General features: G+C 38.3%; 1 protein-coding gene across 5 annotated transcripts in view; it reads right to left on the reverse strand.

Annotated features, from left to right (window-relative positions):
• LARS1 (leucyl-tRNA synthetase 1) overlaps positions 1-22,570 on the reverse strand; it is a 60,660-nt gene that overhangs the window by 36,145 nt on the left and 1,945 nt on the right. For 3 of the 5 annotated variants that reach the window (XR_014491577.1, XM_083355373.1, XM_083355374.1), the window contains exons 2-13: positions 21,925-22,043; positions 19,198-19,285; positions 18,353-18,433; positions 16,648-16,779; positions 15,632-15,793; positions 15,116-15,228; positions 13,766-13,829; positions 8,186-8,253; positions 6,639-6,864; positions 5,346-5,433; positions 4,301-4,377; positions 1,564-1,617 (exon numbers count right to left, since the gene is read on the reverse strand). Coding sequence is in view for 4 of the 5 variants with exons in the window: in XM_083355373.1 (XP_083211499.1) it covers positions 1,564-1,617; positions 4,301-4,377; positions 5,346-5,433; positions 6,639-6,864; positions 8,186-8,253; positions 13,766-13,829; positions 15,116-15,228; positions 15,632-15,793; positions 16,648-16,779; positions 18,353-18,433; positions 19,198-19,285; positions 21,925-22,043 (1,272 nt within the window). In the remaining variant the exon portion in view is untranslated. Of the gene's footprint in view, positions 1-1,563; positions 1,618-4,300; positions 4,378-5,345; positions 5,434-6,638; positions 6,865-8,185; positions 8,254-13,765; positions 13,830-15,115; positions 15,229-15,631; positions 15,794-16,647; positions 16,780-18,352; positions 18,434-19,197; positions 19,376-21,924; positions 22,044-22,570 lie in introns of all 5 variants that reach the window. The other 2 variants (XM_083355376.1, XM_083355375.1) reach the window with 1 other exon arrangement.

The raw sequence follows: 22,570 nt of genomic DNA on the forward strand, positions 1-22,570 counted from the left end.
CCAAATCTGAGTGTTTTGATTGTTTCTGAAACAAAATCAGAATATTAACAGAACTTACCAGTGTTATCAATATTCTACATAGCAGCCATTAACCCAGTTTCAAAAATAGTATTGTGTGACCATTCTACACAGCACTTGGTAGCTTAAATATCTCACGCTCTACTAAATTGTATGCTATAATACATCCAAGGCAATGACAGCAATGACAGCCTTTGCTGTCCCCTTCTAATGGATAGTTTCAATTTGCACAACTTGAGGATATGAAGAGTTTGTTTACAAAAGTGGGAAGAGTCAAGGACCCTATCTGTTGTCAAACTGCCATCAAGCAAAATGTTTTTATTGGAGTAGACAGTTGACCTTTGAGTTGGTTTGCCCGCTGAATTAGATTTTAAGTGAGTAACTACTGTTACACTACTTTTACTAACATCTCAATATGTGCCTGATTACCTCCTTAGCTATTTTCTTAACTGATATGTTTCTTATAATTTCAGTTGCTTTTTACACCTAGTTATTCTAAGCCTTTTGACAAAAAAATGGAGTAAGGTTTCATTTATTTTCATTTCTTTCCATTTTCAATCTTACACTGAATGTATTACTGAATGTATTCAGCCTCTGCCTACAAAACTAGGTTCCCAGAGGGAGTTAACTATAGTTAAGTGAATGATGGGTAAGTACAGATCTCTAAATTAGCTCAATTTCCTCTACTCACAGCCCAGATTAAATTACAAGCTGACTAAGCTACCTGGAATATTGTGCAAACCTAGCCTCAAAACTGAATGAAAGCAAAGAGAAGGTTCATAAGCCATTGCGCAATGGAACATTTCTCTTTAAAATAATGAATGGGGCTGCCTTATTTCTTTGCCTTTGGGTAAGATAAGGCTGTCAGGATCTACAACAATTCTCAAATCTCTTTTGCCTTGGCTCATTTAATTGGAAAAGCAGCCCAGCATTTCAATAGGGCAAAAACCCTCATGAGCTGCTAAGCTCCTTGCAGCTATTCTTGTCCCACTATATACAAAGCACTACTCATGGGAATTTTCCACCCAATAATCAGTGTGCTCAATGCTTCCAATAATCTGATGCATTAAGTAAAGCACATGCCAACTTAACAAGGAGCGTTTCCAAAACAAACAAAAACATCTGTGCTAAATTCAAGCCAATCAGTTTCTCAGAAATCTTGTTTCTAAAACCTCTGGAATTGTTTTCAAGAGTGTACAAAAGTAAGCGCCGCTTGTCAACCCTGATTTACCTGAAGAATACAAGCCGAGGGATAAATGGCATTTTCCCCTATCTCTAAATGGCATTTCCCCCTATCTCTTCAGATATAAAAATCTTTCCTCCGTTTTGATAATGAGCCCCTCCAAAAATGCCAACTTAATGCAAGATTTAGCAGCTGAAATACGTTAAGAAAACAGCAAATAGATGCCACATCAGTCTATTACATTAATTGGAAGATACTATCTCCATTATTTCACCAATACTTAGCAGAGTTGTAAATCTGATTGAAATAATTAGAAGCATTTAGCAAAAATATTTATAGCAATCATTCCCTTCTGCACTTACAGGTTCAAAAGGCAGGACCATTTCATCTTTAATGCCATACTTCCCTCGAAAAGCCTATGAAGGAAATCAGAAACAAAATACCACAAATCAGTTCAGCCTGGAGAGATATTTGTTCCTTCTACACAAGCCGACTGGTTAACATCAGCCACCTCTACAATACCTTTTACCTGAAACAGAGTATTATGAAATTTGGCAAAATTTGTACAATTGGTTAGAGATAAGGAGGATCGCTGAGATGACTATCGATTGACTAGCTGATAACGTAAGGACTTCTTATTAGCACCTATATCAGGACACAACTGAAAGATATGTAAAGACAACGTTGACAACTGAAAGACAGTTTACCAAAAATTTACAGATGTTATATGTATAGTTTGTTATACTCTGTCCTGTCATAGAATGTATTTTAAGTTTCTGTTTTTCTTTCTGTAACATAAGGTAATACTAATAGCACTGTTGTAGCCAGGGAAGCTGAATCATGTCCACTTTTGTTTTTAAATGTACGTTTAATAAAATTTTGTAATAAAAAAATACAATACCTTTTACCAATTTATAAAATGCTCAGGCCAACTGGGAAACATATCATTAATGCAAGCACTTGTACAAATAGGCCCTTCCCAGCTTTTCTACAAAGTGATTTTTCTAAACAAGAATGAGGAAACTTCCAATTCTTGTTATTATTATTTATATAGTGTGGTTCACCTCAAGGCAATGAACACTCCTGCCCCCTATTTTCCCCACAACAGCCCTGTGAGATGGATTGGGCTGAGAGAGAAAGCCACCCAGCCTGCTTTTTATGTGTAAGGGGCCTAGAACTTGAAAGTCTTAGGATCTTTAGTTCAGCGCTTTCACCATTACACCCAAGTGGCTCTCCTATAGTTGTTCCTAAATTATATTCCTAAATTGTAACTCCAAAATCTCTCAGAAAGTTGTGCTTTCAGATATATTCAATGGCACCTATTTGTTGAGGATCGTGCTTATTTCAACTTGTTATTTTACCACTTTCCTAAGATCAGTCCTCTCAAAAAAGCCTGAAAACCAGTATTAGATATGATTAAAAAAAATGTCAGCCTTTCAAAAGTGAAAGCTTCAAATCATCAGGAAATACATTCCAAAGTACTGGAATAGATACTAGCCTACCCTGGATAAAGCTAATCATTTAACATGGAGCTGCGCAAAAGTTAGAACATCTGTGAGGTAATAATAAGTTGGAAGGGACCTTGGAGGTCATCTAGTCCAACCCCCTACTAAGGCAGGAAACCCTATACCATTTCAGACAAATGGCTGTCCAGTCTCTTCTTAAAAACCTCCAGTGTTGGAGCATTCACCACCTCTGGAGGCAGGTTGTTCCACTGGTTAATTGTTCTAACTGTCAGGAAGTTTCTCCTTAGTTCTAGGTTGCTTCTCTCCTTGACTAGTTTCCATCCGTTGCTTCTTGTCCTGCTTTCAGGTGCTTTGGAGAATAGCTTGACTCCCTCTTCTTTGTGGCAGCCCCTGAGATATTGGAAGACTGCTATCATGTCACCCCTCACCCTTCTCTTCACATACCCAATTCCAGCAACCGTTCCCTATATGTTTTAGCCTCCAGTCCCCCAATCATCTTTGTTGCTCTTCTCTGTACCCTTTCTAGAGTCTCAACATCTTTTTTACATCGTGGTGACCAAAACTGGATGCAGTATTCCAGGTGTGGCCTTACCAAGGCATTGTAAAGTGGTATTAGTACTTCACGTGATCTTGATTCTATCCCTGTTAATGCAGCCTAGCACTGTGTTGGCTTTTTTGGCAGCTGCAGCACACTGCTGGCTCATATTTAAGTGATTGTCCACTAGGACTCCGAGATCTCTCTCTGTTACTACTATTGAGCAAGGTACCACCTATACTATACCTGTGCATTTGATTTTTCCTGCCTAAATGTAGAACCTTACTTTTTTCACAATTGAATTTCATTTTGTTAGATAGTGCCCAGTGTTCGAGTCTGTCCAGATCCTCCTGTATCTTAAGCCTATCTTCTGGAGTATTGGCTATTCCTGCCAGCTTGGTGTCATCTGCAAATTTGATGAGTTCCCCATCTATCCCCTCATCCAAATCGTTGATGAAGATGTTGAAGAGCACTGGGCCCAGAACAGAGCCCTGGGGCACCCCACTACACACTTCCTTCCATGTAGATACAGTTCCATTGAGGACCACACGCTGAGTACGGCCTGTCAGCCAGCTACAAATCCATCTGGTGGTGATGCTATCTAACCCACATTTTTCTATCTTATCAAGTAGTAGGTTGTGATCTACTTTATCAAATGCCTTACTGAAGTCCAAGCGATCAAGGTGGAATAGTGCTCCACAGTACAGCATCAGACTGGAGTGGATAGTAATAACAATAGCACTTAGACTTATATATCGCCCCATAGTGCTTTACAGCCTCTCTCTTGAGAGGTTTAAAAATTTCAGCATATCGCCCCCAACTGTCTGGGCCCTCATTTAACTGACCTCGGAAGGATGAAAGAGTGAGTTAACCTTGAGCCCATCAGGCTGTGGGCAGAGTTTGCCTGCAATACTGCATTCTAACATTGCACCACCACGGTTCTTAATGTACAGCTTTGTCTGCTTAGCACAAGGCATTTCATGTCTACCCACATATACCTATTAAAAATATACTGTGTAAAAAGATAAAAACCGTATGCCACCCGCACCAGGTGCCAATACATTCAGAGGTTCTCAGTGACTCGTTTAAGATCCTCACCGGTTTCTTCTTTAAGTCTTTCAGGGCTGTGATGTCATCTGGGGCGTCAGATGGTACACTTGTAACCACTCCAGTACCTTAGAAGGAACAGTCAAGAAGCACAGATTAATATATTGCTGGGATGGAATTTGCACTAAATGTGAACTGAGCAAAAGGGGTGGGATTGCACATTTTAGCTTTGTTTTGTGGTTACGCAGAATCTCCTCAGTCCTCATAGTGAAGATAAATATGACAAGGTAAAGGAACTTTTTTATCCATAAATTTAAAGCCTTGAAAAAAATGGTTCTAAACTATACGGTCTCCCCAGTGTATGGTTCATCCACTATTACAGCGATCAAGAACATCCACATGACTAAAAGGATTGCATATGGAATCCTGTAGACCAGGCATGTCAAACTCGCGACGTCACGTGACGTCGCGCAACGTATCAGAACTTTTTCCCATTGCCGAAAATGGGATGGGCGTGGTTTCTCCGTGACGCTCCAGCCCGTGGGCCGGCAGTTTGACACCCCTGCTGTAGACCAATCTGTGCACATTTTTCCCCATTACGTACTTGCTGAATAAAGCCAATGTATTTTTAACAATAACCAAAATACATGCTGAAGTAACTAATCAAACGTAGTTACTACCAATTACAGGCACCGGATGATAGACGAAGGAACAATTCTTCATTAATAGCACAAGAAAGGTCATATTATAAAAGAAAACAGGTGGATAAGCTTAAATCAAAGTAAAAAGACAAGAATATAGGAGTCACCTTGATACCTTCATATGTTTATAAAAAAATCTCAAGATTTTAAAGGAAGTAAAATACAGTAGTGTAGTTTATCTTCTTGTTTTCGTGCATATACCATAAGAGCTACTATCCCTCTTATGGAATCCATACAAAAGATGATTTTGTTCAAAAGAGCAGAAATAAGACACTGCAGAAAAGTTTACTTTTTACAGATATTTGTTTTGGGCCAGTATCTTTAATAATCAATAGGAAAAAAAAGATAAAACCTTTCTCCTGTAAAAATGAGTGCTAAAACACCATAGTGTTTACCTTTATCTTCCTTAATAGTCAACATTGGAAGAGCATAGATGACTTTATAGGATGTCAGAGGAGCAGAAAGCGCAGCACCAAGAATCTCCTACAGAAAAAGGAAAGTATGTTGAAAGTAAGGGAAGCATGTGTCTCTGTTTGGCATATTCAAAGTATTTCACCACTGAAGAACTTGCAAGCTGGCAATGCTGCTTCAAATTTGAAATCGTGGTTCTGCGTTCAAAACAGATTGTTCTGATCATTCGACCTTACTTCAAGCTCAGAGTTCTGGAACAGCTATAGACACACTATATATGTGAAATATATGTGAAATGTGAAATTTGAGCGGGCCACGAACAAGGAGTATATATCGGAGGTGGTGACCCTTTGAGAGCTGTATGCAACGAAATTTCATTTTGATGTATGCCGATTGGTGTACATTCAAAGTGACAATAAAGTTATCATTATCATTATCATCATTATAGTTAAAAGGCATAGAATTAGAACTTTTTGGATAAGAAGCAAAATGTTTTCAAGGGGAAAAAAAACAAGAAAGTTCAGTTGCCTTTTGGAAAAGTACCTTTGGGACAACAATGACCTGGATGATTGAGAATCTTCACTGACAAGAGAAACTATAAAGGTAGTCCTTGACTTACAACCATTTGTTTAGTGGCCGTTCAAAGTTACAATGGCACTGAAAAAAGTGACTTATGACTATTTTTCACACTTACAACCGTTGCAGCAGCCCCATGGTCATGTGATCAAAATTCAGATGCTTGGCAACTGACTCATAATTTACGACGGCTACAGTCTTCTGGGGTCATGTGATCACCTTGTTTGGCCGTCTGACAAGCAAAGTCAATGGGAAAGCCAGATTCACTCACCAACCATGTTACTAACTTAACAACTGCAGTGCTTCACTTAACAACTGTGGCAAGAAATATCATAAAATGTAGCAAAAACTCAATTAATAACTCTCTGATTTAGCAACCGAAATGTTGGGCTCAGTTGTAGTCGTAAGTCAAGGACCGCCTGTATTGTATATTAAAGCAGGGGTCCCCAACCCCCAGTCCACAGACCAGTCCTGGGCCGCGGCATGCCGGCAACCAGTCCGCACAAACAAGCAAAGCCCCATCTGCGAGCACACAAAACCACACTCTCTCCAGTCCACGGAAATACCTCTCTCCACAGAACCAGTCCCTGGTGCCCAAAAAGTTGGGGACCTCTGTATTAATGCAAATCTAAAGTCCTCAGAATCAGCTTCATTTTTTGTTACAAAATCCTTATCAGAAGTAACATTCACAAGATACTCACTTCTCCCATCAACTCTTTCACAACAGGTACCACCCCATTGGTTTTTGTGAAGCCTTGGTAGGACATATTCCTGGCTGCTCTCTGTGTGCAAATAAAAATATCCCCATTCCGAGTCTCAAACCCAATGTACTTCATATCAGGCCGAACCCAACAATTAGTCTGCCCAAACATGGTTTCTGGTCTCAGAGTAGCAGCTACCAGGAAGACATTCTTTCCTCTAAGGCCGCTGCAAAAGAAAGAAAGGGCAGTTTAGAAAAATCTATTTAAATAAAAGTACACTTAAGAAATAAAAACAAGTAGCTAAATATTATTATTTTCTACAAGCTATGCCAAGATACTTTGAAACATTTTCTTAAGCAATAAATGTACGAATCCTTAACAGCTTCAGTAGTCTGAAATTCTAATGAAGATTAGATGGATATACATCATATCAGTACAAGTAGTCCTCATTCAGTGACTATTAGTTCAGTCAGCAAAGTTTTGATGCAGCCATTGCAGCATCCCTGCAGTCACATGAAGACAATTCGAGCATCTGGCAACTGGCTTGTAATTATCATCGTTTTATCCTCACTGTTGGCTTCCGATCAACGAAGTTAAGGGGAAAGCCAGCAGGAGGCCAAAAATGGCAATGACCTGATGTCATATCTAACCACCAAGTGGGACTTGCTTAACAATTGCAACTGGAATGGCTGCAAATGCCCTCGTAAACGGGCACGGTCATGTGATATTGTGCTTAGCAACAGAATTCGTGGTCCCAGTTACTGTTGTTAACCAAACACTACCTGAATCAAGATAACTACCATCTTTTTTTTAAAAAAAAAAACTCAATTTATCCAAACATCATACATCTTATCAGTAAGCCGTCCCTTCTAAGTTGAAAATGAAGCCTACTCACTATCTTTGCACAAAGACCATTGTTTTAAAAAGTCAGCACATTTTTGACTTATAAAAATGACTTTTTATTGTGTTCACTTTGTAGAGGAATAAATACAGGGAAGTCACTATATCTACAAATTCAAAATCTGATGAACACCACAAAAAAGAGATAAAAATGTTCTTCCAAATCCACCTGGTGCATTTTTCCATACAGCCTAAATTACCATTTCCGCTAAAGAAAGCCAGATGCACAGATCGAAGAATAACCAAGCATTTATCTTGGTCTGACTCCATATTATCAGTACAACCTGATGCATCTATTAAGGCTACTAGGTCCAGTGGAACTGATTTCCAAATGCCTTCAACTGCAGATCAATACATCTTTTCAACTTTTTTCAATGTTGAATGCCAGGAAATAAGACTCAGGAAGACAAAACCTATTCGTCTCTCAGTAATTGAAATCCAGTGGTATCCTGTCCTCTATGTGAACATTTCAACTTAATTGATCAATCTGCACTCCATAAATTGGTCTAATCTTAATCTACGTCATCAGCGACCAAAAATCCACACATATTTGAACACACTTTTAAAACCTTTAATATGCGTTTTCAAGAAGCCTTTAGCTTTCTTTTTTTTCCCCTCACTAACGTCAATATCAGTAATTATCCTACCTTAATTTCAGGGGGTAAGGCTCTAGCACCTTCATTTTGATTAGTGTGTATTCTTGAGGTCCTACACCCTAAGAGACAATACATAAACAATTGTGTCACTTTCATTTGTAATCTCTTAGAATTAGTCGGTCAAACCAGTCTTTATACATTAGACTAAAAACAAAAGCATTAGAGTGATTCATGTATTAATCAGATCTTTGTTTTTATTGGTTATTGTGAGCCGCCTAGAATCATTATATAAGATAGGTGGCCTTACAACTTCTGTAAATAAATAAGCAAATGCGTTATTTTGGACTGGAAGAGAAAAAATGTGCTTCAGAATCAGAGGGAGGGGGGGAAGGAAGTAACTTAGTTAATAATACCTGTTGGCAACTCCTTAAAGCATCCGTATCTTTTCCCAGAATCACACGACTGGTTTAAGCAGCTGCAGACAGATGCTACATACCTTTCAAGGCAACTTATTTTTCTTTAAGGGTGAAGCACTACATAATCCTGATATCACTACAAGTGGACATGTTCCACTTATGGACTTATGTTCCACTCTCCCAACTGGAAAATAATGCAAGCAAGTGGTCCTTCTGTGTATAAACAGTACAAGCTGCTGGTGACACAAAACCAGAGGCCAGCATCCAAGTAGCCTTTCCAAAAGCTTGGGGTCCCAGGTGACTTTTCATTTTTATTCTCTTTGAAAGTTGACCCACAGTTTTAATTTACAAATGACTTTTAAAATTAACTTTCCTAATTCTGCCATTTACATCCCAATACTATAAAAAGGTTATTGAATCAAGCTCAACTTTCCTTACATACACACACATACACACACAGACACAAAATCAACCTGCCTCCAGAAGCTGTGAATGCTCCAACACTGGAAGTTTTTAAGAAGAGGCTGGACAGCCATTTGTCTGAAATGGTATTCCTGCCTGAGCAGAGGGTTGGACTAGATGACCTCCAAGGTCCCTTCCAACTTTATTATTATCTTCTTGGCAAGGATATACAAGCCGCCGCCACTGGTTTCTTTTGGAGTACTTTTTCAATTTGGGACTCTTGGGACTAGACATTCCAGCACAGGGGTGTCAAACTCGCAACATCATGTGACATGTCGCGATGTATCGAGATTTTTTTTCCATTGCCAGCAATGGGATGGGCATGGTTTCAGCATGCCGCATCCGGCCCGTGGGCCAGCAATTTGAATCCCCTGATCTAGCAAGTACTTGGCGCTTTTATATATATATATATATATATATATATATGGATCCTTGGTTTTTCGGGTTTTTCCCCGCGTAGAATTAAAGGTGTAGGCGCAACGTTTCGACGGAATCCCATCCGTCATCATCAGGCTTCTGCTTCCTTCTTCTGGGAGAAGCATGTGGCTGTTTGTTCCTCTTTTTTAAACTGCCAGAGGGGGTGTGTTCTGTGGAGGTGTGCTCTGATTGGGTAGGGGACCAAGTGTGTTTTGATTGGGTGGGAGTGTGTTTTGAATGGTGGGTGTGTTCTGATTGGGTGGGGGTGTGTTCTGAGTGGATGGGCTGGTCTCAGCTGCCAGCTCCAGACCTGAGCTGGTGAGTTGTGCTGCTTTTGTTCGGCTTCGTGTTTGTGGTGGTGCCATGTTTTTATAGTGGGTGTCAGTTTGTTTATTGTGTGGTTTGGAGGGGTTTAAAGTGGCTGATGTTGCAGCTGTTGCAGCTGTAGTTAGGTTTCTGTTTTGTGGTTGTGTGTCTTTATCGTTGTGGGTTCGGATTTGCTTTTTGAATGGTTGTGTGGTGGTGATGTCATGTGATGTTATCATGAGTTTGGGTCTGGTATCATTCTTGGTGGTTGGGCTTCGTCTGTCAATCAAGGCGGGTTTCCAAATGGCTGGTAGACGAGAGGTATCATCTCGTTTATTCATGCTGTGGGGGCGTTTTTCTATCTCAATGGCTTCTCTGATTATTCTGTTGTTAAAATGTTCAATTTTGGCGATAGTTTTGGTTTTTTTAAAATCAATTTCATGTCCCGTGGCTTCAAAGTGTTGGACCAGGGATGAAGTTTGTTCTCCTTTTCTGAGTGAGTTTTTGTGCTCTTCAATGCGTGCACTTATTCTTCTGTTGGTTTGTCCGATGTATGTGGTGGGGCAGGTGGTGCATGGGATTTCGTATACTCCTTGGTTTTCTAACCCAATTATGTCCTTGGGGTTTCTTAGGATGGTGGATATTTTTCTGTCTGTGTAGAATGCTGTTTTGATGTTGTGTTTTTGGAGGACCTTGCTGATTCTGTCTGTGGTCCCTTTTAAGTATGGGAGGAGGGCTTTGCCATTTTCTTGTTCTCTGTCTTGGGTTTTTGTGGGTGTCTCTCTTCGGATTAAGTTGGTAATCGTGTTTCTTTGGAATCCATTGGCTGCTAGTACATTAGTGAGAGTGTGTAGTTCGGTTTTTAGGTGTTGTTCGTCAGCTAGGTGTTTTGTTCTGGAGATGAGTGTCTTGGCTACGGAGTTGATCTGTGCTGGGTGGTGGTGTGAGAGTGCGTTCAGATAGCGGTTTGTGTGTGTTTTTTTATGGTAGATAGTGTGTCCTAGGGAGCCGTTGGATTTCTTGTAGACTAAGACATCAAGGAAGGGAAGTTGATTGTTAGCTTCTGTTTCCATGGTGAATTGTATTTTGGGGTGTAGGCTATTGAGGTGTATGAGGAAGTCATCCAGTTTTTCTTTGCCGTGTGGCCAGATTACGAAGGTGTCATCTACGTATCTGAGCCAGAGTTTGGGTTTGTGGTTGGATTTTTCTAGAGCGAGGGTTTCAAAGTGTTCCATGTAGAGGTTTGCGATGACAGGTGAGAGGGGTGATCCCATGGGTGCTCCTTCCATTTGTTTGTATCTTTGTCCATTGTAGATGAAGTATGTGTTAGATAGGCAGTGGTTGGTCAGATCTAGGATGTGTTTTGGGGGGTTGTATTTATTTAGGATAGCTGTCAAGGCTTCTTTGATAGGCACTTGGGTGAAGAGGGATACAACATCGAAGCTCACAAGTAGGTCCCAGGGCTGTAAGTTTAGTTTACTTATGATCTCTATGAATTGGAATGAGTTTTGTACGTGTGAGGTGATGGAATTTGCATAAGGCTGTAGTTGTTTGGCAAGAAATTTGGCTAGATTTTGTAGAGGTGAGCCTATGGAGCTGACTATGGGTCTGAGTGGGGTTCCTTCTTTGTGTATCTTGGGCAGACCATAGAGCTTAGGACATCTGGATGATGATTTTTCTCTGGGAATGTCCTAAGCTCTATGGTCTGCCCAAGATACACAAAGAAGGAACCCCACTCAGACCCATAGTCAGCTCCATAGGCTCACCTCTACAAAATCTAGCCAAATTTCTTGCCAAACAACTACAGCCTTATGCAAATTCCATCACCTCACACGTACAAAACTCATTCCAATTCATAGAGATCATAAGTAAACTAAACTTACAGCCCTGGGACCTACTTGTGAGCTTCGATGTTGTATCCCTCTTCACCCAAGTGCCTATCAAAGAAGCCTTGACAGCTATCCTAAATAAATACAACCCCCCAAAACACATCCTAGATCTGACCAACCACTGCCTATCTAACACATACTTCATCTACAATGGACAAAGATACAAACAAATGGAAGGAGCACCCATGGGATCACCCCTCTCACCTGTCATCGCAAACCTCTACATGGAACACTTTGAAACCCTCGCTCTAGAAAAATCCAACCACAAACCCAAACTCTGGCTCAGATACGTAGATGACACCTTCGTAATCTGGCCACACGGCAAAGAAAAACTGGATGACTTCCTCATACACCTCAATAGCCTACACCCCAAAATACAATTCACCATGGAAACAGAAGCTAACAATCAACTTCCCTTCCTTGATGTCTTAGTCTACAAGAAATCCAACGGCTCCCTAGGACACACTATCTACCATAAAAAAACACACACAAACCGCTATCTGAACGCACTCTCACACCACCACCCAGCACAGATCAACTCCGTAGCCAAGACACTCATCTCCAGAACAAAACACCTAGCTGACGAACAACACCTAAAAACCGAACTACACACTCTCACTAATGTACTAGCAGCCAATGGATTCCAAAGAAACACGATTACCAACTTAATCCGAAGAGAGACACCCACAAAAACCCAAGACAGAGAACAAGAAAATGGCAAAGCCCTCCTCCCATACTTAAAAGGGACCACAGACAGAATCAGCAAGGTCCTCCAAAAACACAACATCAAAACAGCATTCTACACAGACAGAAAAATATCCACCATCCTAAGAAACCCCAAGGACATAATTGGGTTAGAAAACCAAGGAGTATACGAAATCCCATGCACCACCTGCCCCACCACATACATCGGACAAACCAACAGAAGAATAAGTGCACGCATTGAAGAGCACAAAAACTCACTCAGAAAAGGAGAACAAACTTCATCCCTGGTCCAACACTTTGAAGCCACGGGACATGAAATTGATTTTAAAAAAACCAAAACTATCGCCAAAATTGAACATTTTAACAACAGAATAATCAGAGAAGCCATTGAGATAGAAAAACGCCCCCACAGCATGAATAAACGAGATGATACCTCTCGTCTACCAGCCATTTGGAAACCCGCCTTGATTGACAGACGAAGCCCAACCACCAAGAATGATACCAGACCCAAACTCATGATAACATCACATGACATCACCACCACACAACCATTCAAAAAGCAAATCCGAACCCACAACGATAAAGACACACAACCACAAAACAGAAACCTAACTACAGCTGCAACAGCTGCAACATCAGCCACTTTAAACCCCTCCAAACCACACAATAAACAAACTGACACCCACTATAAAAACATGGCACCACCACAAACACGAAGCCGAACAAAAGCAGCACAACTCACCAGCTCAGGTCTGGAGCTGGCAGCTGAGACCAGCCCATCCACTCAGAACACACCCCCACCCAATCAGAACACACCCACCATTCAAAACACACTCCCACCCAATCAAAACACACTTGGTCCCCTACCCAATCAGAGCACACCTCCACAGAACACACCCCCTCTGGCAGTTTAAAAAAGAGGAACAAACAGCCACATGCTTCTCCCAGAAGAAGGAAGCAGAAGCCTGATGATGACGGATGGGATTCCGTCGAAACGTTGCGCCTACACCTTTAATTCTACGCGGGGAAAAACCCGAAAAACCAAGGATCCACATACAGGCACCCGCGAAAACCTCAGAAAACAAATATATATATATATATATATATATATATATATATATATATATATATATATATATATATATATTAAGATTGGGTAGATGTTGCCTACTACTATTGATGACGATTTCTAAGTTTTGTCTAATGTCTTTTAGTTTTCTGTTTAGGTGTTTCAGTCAATTAGGTGAGCATTCCTATGCAAAATTGGATCCAAACGTAAATGGTTAAGCGAGAAAAGGCTTCCTGGAGAGACTCGGGAAACAGGAATTGAAGAGAGCAGGGAAGCTATTTTTCCTGATCCCCCTCTTCCCTCTGGCCTCCAAGGTCTCAATTCATTAAAACTTGGTCCTATTTTTTTTTAAAAAATCCTTCATTACCTCCCCTGTCTGTCTGTCATGATCCATGCAGGGTTGACCATCTTTTGGTGAATAAATAGTATACCTGCAAAGTAAATTAAGTTATTGTTAAAATGTGTGTACAGACTAGACACTAAACAGGGAATATTTTGTATTTTGTTAGTACAATTAAACACCCATGCCGTGCAGGCTAATCCCGAGGAAAAATGGTGCAGGACCATCATTCTTTGCTTTTCATTTCACCTTCTTCTCCCACAGAGAAGCCACAAGGGAAGCCACTGTAAGAAACAATGTTGTACTGAATTGGGCAGTTATACCAAGCATCTTTAGCAGCCATACCTAAATTGAAACTACTACATTGAGAACTATTTTAATATTCTTTGAAATGTGTTAATCAGAATTATAAGAAACTAGGAAAGAAAGTTGGAAAGTTATTGGCTCACTGAATTAAAGAAGAAAAACATTTTATACCTGGAGTTCAGGCTAACGAAGATCATTTATATGGGGAGACAAAAATCTTTGCTCTATTAATAGGGTTGTTAATTTTATACTCAGTTGGGTCCATTGAGGCTAGCTGTGACTCAACCACAAATCATTAATTGGGTAGAAATATTGAAGTGGGAGATTTTAAAAAGCTGCCATAACCAAGGATATGATTTACAAAAATTCCCAAGTACAACTCAAGCCCTGAAATTAAGATAAAACTGCGGATCTGGTAGAATTCCATCTGAATGGTACACAACCACAGAATATTTACTGGCAAGTGAAATATTGCAGATTTGCAATAAATTATTTAAGCTACATTCTGTCCATCCTTTAGAAGGTATATATTCAATGCAGAAAGCTGACATTTATGTAACAAAAGATTTTACTGTTATGTATTTTTTTAAAAAAAAATTGCATAAGCTTAACTAAAAAACCAAACAATAAAGATAAAATAGAAATATAAAACTGAAGTATAATAAAAAACAATGCAAAAAGGATTTTTCAGTAACACATTCTCCCCTTCCCATCCATTTCATTTTCATCAACCGATAACTGCCATTGGAATATTGGTACTATGCTGCATTTATATAACTATGTACTCGCTTACCAAGAGAGACATAAGTATTTTCAATTTAATTGCATTATATTGACCACTCTGCTTGGGTTTTTTTCCTTTGATTTAATTAAAATTTAGGGAATATGAGGTGTTAATGTCCTACAATACGATCTCTCACCAATGAAAATCATAAATATGAGATGGACGGTTCAGAGAACCCATAAACAAATCAACTTCAGTACTGTATTTTTGACATAGTTCAAGAAACTAAGCAAGAACAATCTGTGTTTTATGTTTTATAAATGGACACATCAAGAAAGCATTCATACCGTTTTCCAAATTTGATTTTCTTTCTTTCTCTGAGAGTTAGATATTGCCACCGTACAAAAGCATCATAATAGGGGTTGACATCAGTGGTAATAAAGGAACGTCTCCAATCTACCTGGAAAGTCATGAAATAAAGATCATTCATAGGGTGGAATCCAAAGATCACTGAAATTAACGTCATGGGGAAAGGAGAGGTTTAGTTCTGAATTTCACAAATAGCAATCTCCTATTCCCATGGCAAACTGCTTTTAAAATTTTAAAACTTTGAAATCAGAATCTCATATGGCGTGATTATCTATCCTTAACAAAAGCAATTTTTGTGTACTATTTCAGCTCTTCAAAATGCTTTGTCCTCGGTAAGAATAACATTTATTAAAAAAATGTGAATGCATCTGGACAGTTCTCTAATAGATACGTCTCATATCCTGTGTGCAACCCAAGGCCTACATATCAATAAAAAGTTAGAAAAGCATAAAAATGAAACACATTTGATCAACAACGTAAGAAAAATGTAATACCTTTAGTCCCATGCGTTTTAAATCTTGAAGAGCCAGAGGTGGGAAGTAGCCAAGCCAATGTTCAGCCTCTGAAAATTTTATTATTTCTTCATCAGAGAGGCCTAAAGATTTCATGATGCCCCACTGGTATTTTGAAGATCCAGTCTTAGCAGCAGCTTTACTCTTTAAACAACAGTGGGAAATTTATATACCTCATATTTAAGTGCAATATTTTCATTATGTGCATTTAAAAAAAATCATTGAAGTTATAGGACAACAGAAAAGTTCATTAAATATTTCACATTAGATGATTCCTACAAATTTACAGTTGTATTGCAAGATGTAAATAATCTTCTAAAGGAACCCCTAAATTATTCATACTGCAAATCAAAGCTGGTTACCAGTGGCTTTATGAATAATTTCAAAAGCTTCCTGCAAGCAAGCAGCTCAAGCTTTTATCAGGGAGGGAGGCAGAGTGAATGACAGAGTTGGATGGCAGGAATAGAGAAAAGGAAGAAAAAGAAGATACAGAAAAATAATAATAATAATAATAAGTAATGGTATGCCCAGTTATACACAACCCTTGACTATAAAGGAAGGAGGGAAAACTACTATAGGTAGTCCTTGACTTACAACAGTTCATTTAGAGACTGTTCAAAATTACAACGGCACTGAAAAAAGTGACTTATGACTTGTTTTTCACACTTACGACCTTTACAGCATCCCCATAGTCACGTGATCAAAATACGGACTCTTGGCAACTGATTCTTACTTATGACGGTTGCAGTGTCCCAGGGTCAGGTGATCACCTTTGGCGAACTTCTGACAAGCAGAGTCAATGGGGAAGCCAGAGTCACTTAACACTTAATTAAATTACCAATTTAATGCCTGCAGTGATTCACTTAACAACTGTGGCAAGAAAGGTCACAATAATGGGGCAAAACTCACTTAACACATGTCTCACTTCACAACAGAAATTTTGGGCTCAATTGTGGTCGTAAGTCGAAGACTACCTGTACAGTTTTGCTTTTGAATACCTTTCTGCCTTTAGCTTTATCTTTAATGACCACTTCTTGCTCAGGCTCCTCTTCCTCCTCCTCCTCTTCATCTGGAAATTCTGGTGGACAGCCGTACAGCTCCATTTCTCGTTTCAGCTTATCAGCACATGCCTAAGACAAAATGCACCAGAGAACTATAACTGTTAGGGCACATACATGTAAGATCTGGATGGTGGCACATACGTTTATATATTCTTATGGCTGGTCCCATAGTCAGCCAGCTGTTTCAATTGGTTACTATTATATTATTTGCAAAACTAGCTTCTTGTTGTTCCTGTGTGGCAACAGTTGAAACTGATAATGTGGTACATCTTTTACTCTGGTCAACACAAAGGACAACTGATTAGTTCTCTGACCCTGGCAAATTCTTTAAAATGTTGTGCGTTACTTTTCCAAAGGGAGTAAATAGATGCTTTCAACTCCACTCGTGCAGAGAAAAGCTGATTTCAAAGACCAGGTGGATTCCTCTGTGGGAAGGGCAAATATTTTCTTTAATCCTATTTTTTTTTCTTGTACTGTAACTTCTGCAACTTTCTGGAAGCTTGTTCCGTGCTATCCATGTGTACTCAACCGTTTTTATAACAGAAGCCTTTCAAAAGCAAAATTCAATCTTAGAAACAAGTTTATTCCCATTGTCCCACTGAGTATATTAAATCCACTGAATGTACTTAAGAGTACCAATAAAAGAGGTTATTTGTAGCTCAGGGTGAACTGTGCAGTCCTTGGTGCTCTCTGAGCTGGGACTTTTCATTACCCAACTAAGTAACAACATCTTTGCTAGAAGAACTGTGCAACCTCACTCCTTTTTACAACTGATATTACTTAAGGTAAAGGTTCCCCCGCACATGCGTGCTAGTCGTTTCCGACTCTAGGGGCCGGTGCTCATCTCCGTTTCAAAGCCAAAGAGCCAGCGCTTGTCTGAGGACATCTCCGTGGCCATGTGGCCAGCATGACTAGACGCCAAAGGCGCACGGAACGCTGTTACCTTCCCACTGTAGTGGTCCCTATTTTTCTACTTGCATTTTTTACGTGCTTTCGAACTGCTAGGTTGGCAGAAGCTGGGACGAGTAACAGGCGCTCACTCTGTTACGCGCCACTCGGGATTCGACCCGCCAAACTGCCGACCTTCTGATCGACAAGCTCAGCATCCTAACCCACTGAGCCACCGCGTCCCTTCTTGATATTACTTAGTTAGGTAATAAAATGTCTGCAAGAAAACATATAAGCTCAGAGAGCACCAAGGACTCCACACTTAAGAGTAACTGTGTGAATCCCGGCTAGTCATAAATTTTAAGCATATGACTTACTACCAAGGGAAGGAAATTTCACTATAGATGTGAGCAACTCTGAGGTCAGTCACATGATCATGGATTATCAGGACTGTAGAAAGTTTTAGACTGCAGCTGTGTGATCCTGGAAACAGATGTGAACGTTTGAACAAATCTTTGGGTGTCTTTTATCTGCACTCCCACTCGCTCCATAGCACCTTTTATGAATTGAATCTAAAAGTATTACAATGCCCCAGAATCACCCTGTATCGTAAGAGAGGCAATTCTAACACACCAATCAAATGTACACACAATATACCTGCTACGTTTTAGAAATAAAATAGATACAAGATAATGCCTTTCTTTAGATTTAGAAACTGAATGCATTTTTGTCCATACGGTCAAGTAATTTTTACCTTAATGGGCATACCAGTACAATGAAGTCCAAAAGGAAACAGGCATTTCTTTCCTTTCAGTTTCTGGTATCCAATTGCAAACTGTGAGACACATGAAAACAACAGAAAGCGTTACTGTCCGAGAGTAGCAAAAAGAAGGGAGGATAAAGCACAAATGGTTAAACTAGAAGTTTGTGGGGTTTTTTTATTAAAATGCCTCAGCAATTTATTCTTCTTAGAGAAAATTCAAGCATGCTTCAAAGTTGGAAAGAAAGCCGTTTATTTCAATGTCTTTTAAAGATAAGGATGAGAAGCTATTTATGGTGCATCACCATAATTTCTACTGCATTCAATGGGACAGCTTTAGGTAAATCCATGTGCGAATCTAAGATTATAATTTTTATTCTCTTCAGAGGTTCTGGACATGGAACAACATATTCTAAAAGTCAATTATGAAAGGTTGTTAGAGTTGTAATACTATGAGTTAAAATAGTATTTATTAATTTCCATATAATAAATATTTGGGCATTGATGAACAATAGGAAATTTCAAGACGGGGTCAATGAGCTGAAGAGTTTGGGGATCCCTGCTCTAAATGGAAAAATTCTGGGTTAAAACAAAGAGAGTATGATCTATTATTTTAACACCATTTGGTTATTATTTTTATATGTCTGAACTTTTGTTTTAACCTTTTTTTTTTGTTTTTTTTAACCTGTTATAAGCCAGAATTACTTAGGTGAGGTGGGTGGTTACACAAGTAAATAAATAATATTAAATGTGTCATTAGAAAAACATCAGGTTTTACAAATTTCTATTTTCTTTGGAGAGGCTTCACAAAAGCGCTAGTAAAGAAAAAAAAATCTTACCTCACATTTTGATAAAGAAAATACGTGTCCTAGGTGAAGCCGGCCATTCATGTATGGATAAGGGAAAGTAGCAAAATATTTCCCATTGCTGGATGAAGATTTAAAAACATCATTTTAAAAAATCAATTAATTTTCAAAAATTCAGGTTGTGATTCTATAAATATTTCATGATTCATCACTGCAATATAATATGCAATAAAATATTCCATAATAGGAATTTTTGAGTGTCACATTTGAAACAAATAAAGTGACCTTGTAGGAAAATGAAAATGTTATAGAAATATTAATTGGATGATATCCAATTAAAAAAACTTAGGGACTAAATCTGTGTTTTAGCTGATTAACTGATTAAATTTGTATATCAATAAACACAATGGAAGATATTACTTACTGTCTGAACAGAAAATAAATTCATACAACAGAACATTTCCTTGCTCATAATTACATATACTTCTAAAAACCCTCACCAAAAATTTAAGAGATTGCTCAGAATTCTGGTCTGAATAAAGAAGAAATAATTGAAACAGAAAGTTCTGCATAAGTGACCTAGGTTTCTCAATTCAAACACAAACCTAGCTCAGGTAATTCAACAATGATAGCGAATTCCTACTTTGTATGTATGTATACATGCATCAATGTATGCTTATATGTATATATACGTACTTGGAATTCTCTGTCATACTTGAGTTGCCTGAGCTAATATATAATAATATATACATTTTATATATATATATATATGTGTGTGTGTATATATGTACGTGTATGTATGTGTATATATAGACACATATATACATACATATATACATACACACACATGTATGTATGTGTGTATATGAAATGCCTTCATTATTTTTATAAATAATTCAAGTCAGAGAACATATCTAATACTCCTTTCTCCTATTTTCCCCACAACAACCCTGTGAGGTGGGTTGGGCTGAAAAAGAATGACTGGCCCAAAGTCACCCAGCTGGGTTTCACGACTAAGGTGATATTTGAACTCATGGTCTCCCAGTTTCTAACCTGGTGCCTTATCCCTACACCAAACAGGCTCTTTGGGAGCAACACTTCCATTATTTATGTGGCCTAAAATGAAGAATCCCTCTCAGATCAGGCAAACAAATTCATTCAATGGAATTCTCTATCCCCCTCTCACATTCCCCTGAGCAAATACACTAGAGGATCCTTACAACTTTCCAAATTTGAGACACATATAAGTTGCATGCAAAAAGAACTTCATTCTACTAGAACATTCCAATCATTCATAAACTCGTGGTTTTTCTCTGTTCATTTCTGCTAAAAACTGAACAGAAAGTAACTGATTAATTAAATGGTACCCACAAGCAAATTAAGAAACTACGGAACAAAATGACATGCTTAATTTTGAACTTCACTCAAGAATTTCTCAATCCAAGTCCTTTTAAATGCACTCAGCTAGATGGCAGCACCTACCTAGCCTTGTTCAGTTAGACTGAAAATTACTAGAAATCCCAGAACAGTAGGTCAAACCAGAAATTAGGAGGAGGAGGCAATAGCAAGCCACTTCCGTACCATTACCAAGAAAACTACATGGACCTGACTCACAAGAACTCTCTTAGGTGTCACTGCTTTTATCTTTTTAAGGGCAGCATAATGAAAACAAAGTTTATGATAATTATATCCTCTGTCATAGTATATACATTTGCTAATGTGTATTTCTGGTTCAGCTGTTCAGAAGAAGAGCTTCAGAAGTGCATGTATCTCTGTTTTTTTTACCAACCTTACTACCATTCTAGCAAATTATTATGCATTTGTCATCTAATTCTTTAAGTTTTTTTTTCTTAAAGAAAAGAGATCAGGAATAATAAGTCAAGTTGGGGATTTCAGAAATTTAGATGTACTCTTCAAACCTATACGCGAGTATATACGTTCTTAGTGGACTTAGTCCTTGACTTACAATCATAGTTGTGCCCAAAATTTCTGTTGCTAAGCAAGACAGTTGTTAAGCAACTTTTGACCCATTTTACGACTTTTCTTGCTATAGTTATTAAGAGAATCGCTGCACTTGTTAAATTAGTAACATCGCTGTAAAGTGAATCTGGCTTGCCCATTGACTTCACTTGTCAGAAAGTCACAAAAAGTGATCACATGAACCCAGAACACATAAGTATGAGCCAATTGCCAGGCATCCAAATTTTGGTGACATGATCATGGGGACACTGCGATGGTCGTTAAGTGTGAAAAGTGGTTATAAATCACATTTTTCAATGCTGTTATAACATCGAACAATCACTAAACAAATGGTTGTAAAGTTCAGGACTACCTGTATTTCAATTTTTATTAAACAAAATGACAGAAATTAGCCAACTCTGGATTTGATGTTTCCTGTGATACATGTATTTTAGTTGTATACGGAATGTCATTTTTGGATTTCTTAGCTCCTAATCTGGATTTACAGCTCACATGGACTTCAGCTCTCTGAAGGAACACTTCTAAGAAAGCATTATATTGCATTCACCCTTTAGCAAGGAAAACTTCTATAATAGTTCCCATATTATATCTGGAAAACATCTTATTAGAGACCTTTTCTGTGTGACTCATTATACTATCCATAACATGCTACTATTAAAAAAAAGGTTAATACATAGCTAGTATTTTTTAAAAAATAGTATTTTTTTAAAAATCCCATTAGATTTAAAATTTACACTCGAATATTGAAATTCTCAAGCTACATGTGAAATGAGCGCTCACCTTTTGTGACTTGCCACATCTTCTGCATTAATTTCAAATGCTCTTTCGTTATGCCATTTCTGTTGGATCTCCTCTTCTATTTTTTTCAAGAAGTCAACTTTAGCTGTCCCCTTCCGTTCCTTAAAAGAAAAAAATCATCCCTAATTAGTTTGATTAGCTTAAATAATATAATTTATGTTAGTATAAATAGTACAATGTTGTACTGTTATTGTGCCAGAATTTGCACACAAATATAACATATATCCTGAATATTAACTCTACGATATTACCAGGTATTATCTCTTATAAAAATTTCAAAAATATTATGAACTTAAAAATATTGTCAATAAAATAAAATTACTGGCCTCCATTTCATGAGTTCAGATTTACTTATTTTGTTAAGAAATTTAAGCCTGCAAAAGATCAAGTTGTGCCAGTTCAGTAATTCAATTTAGTTCTTGTCACATTTTAAAAATAATCTACCATATATTAATTAGTTGGAGATTTGTACCTTAACCATTGATTGAATAATGCAAGTCCCAATTATCTAAAGAAGTGAAAATATCAAAATTGATCATTTCATATTTAGTCAATTGTAAGCTGTGCTACTATTTTTCTATTTGGGCATTTAATAGCATTTACGGTGTTAGAGTATGCAGCTAGTCCT

Source organism: Vipera ursinii (genome assembly GCF_947247035.1).
Source record: "Vipera ursinii genome assembly, chromosome: 2".
Lineage (NCBI taxonomy): Eukaryota > Metazoa > Chordata > Lepidosauria > Squamata > Viperidae > Vipera > Vipera ursinii.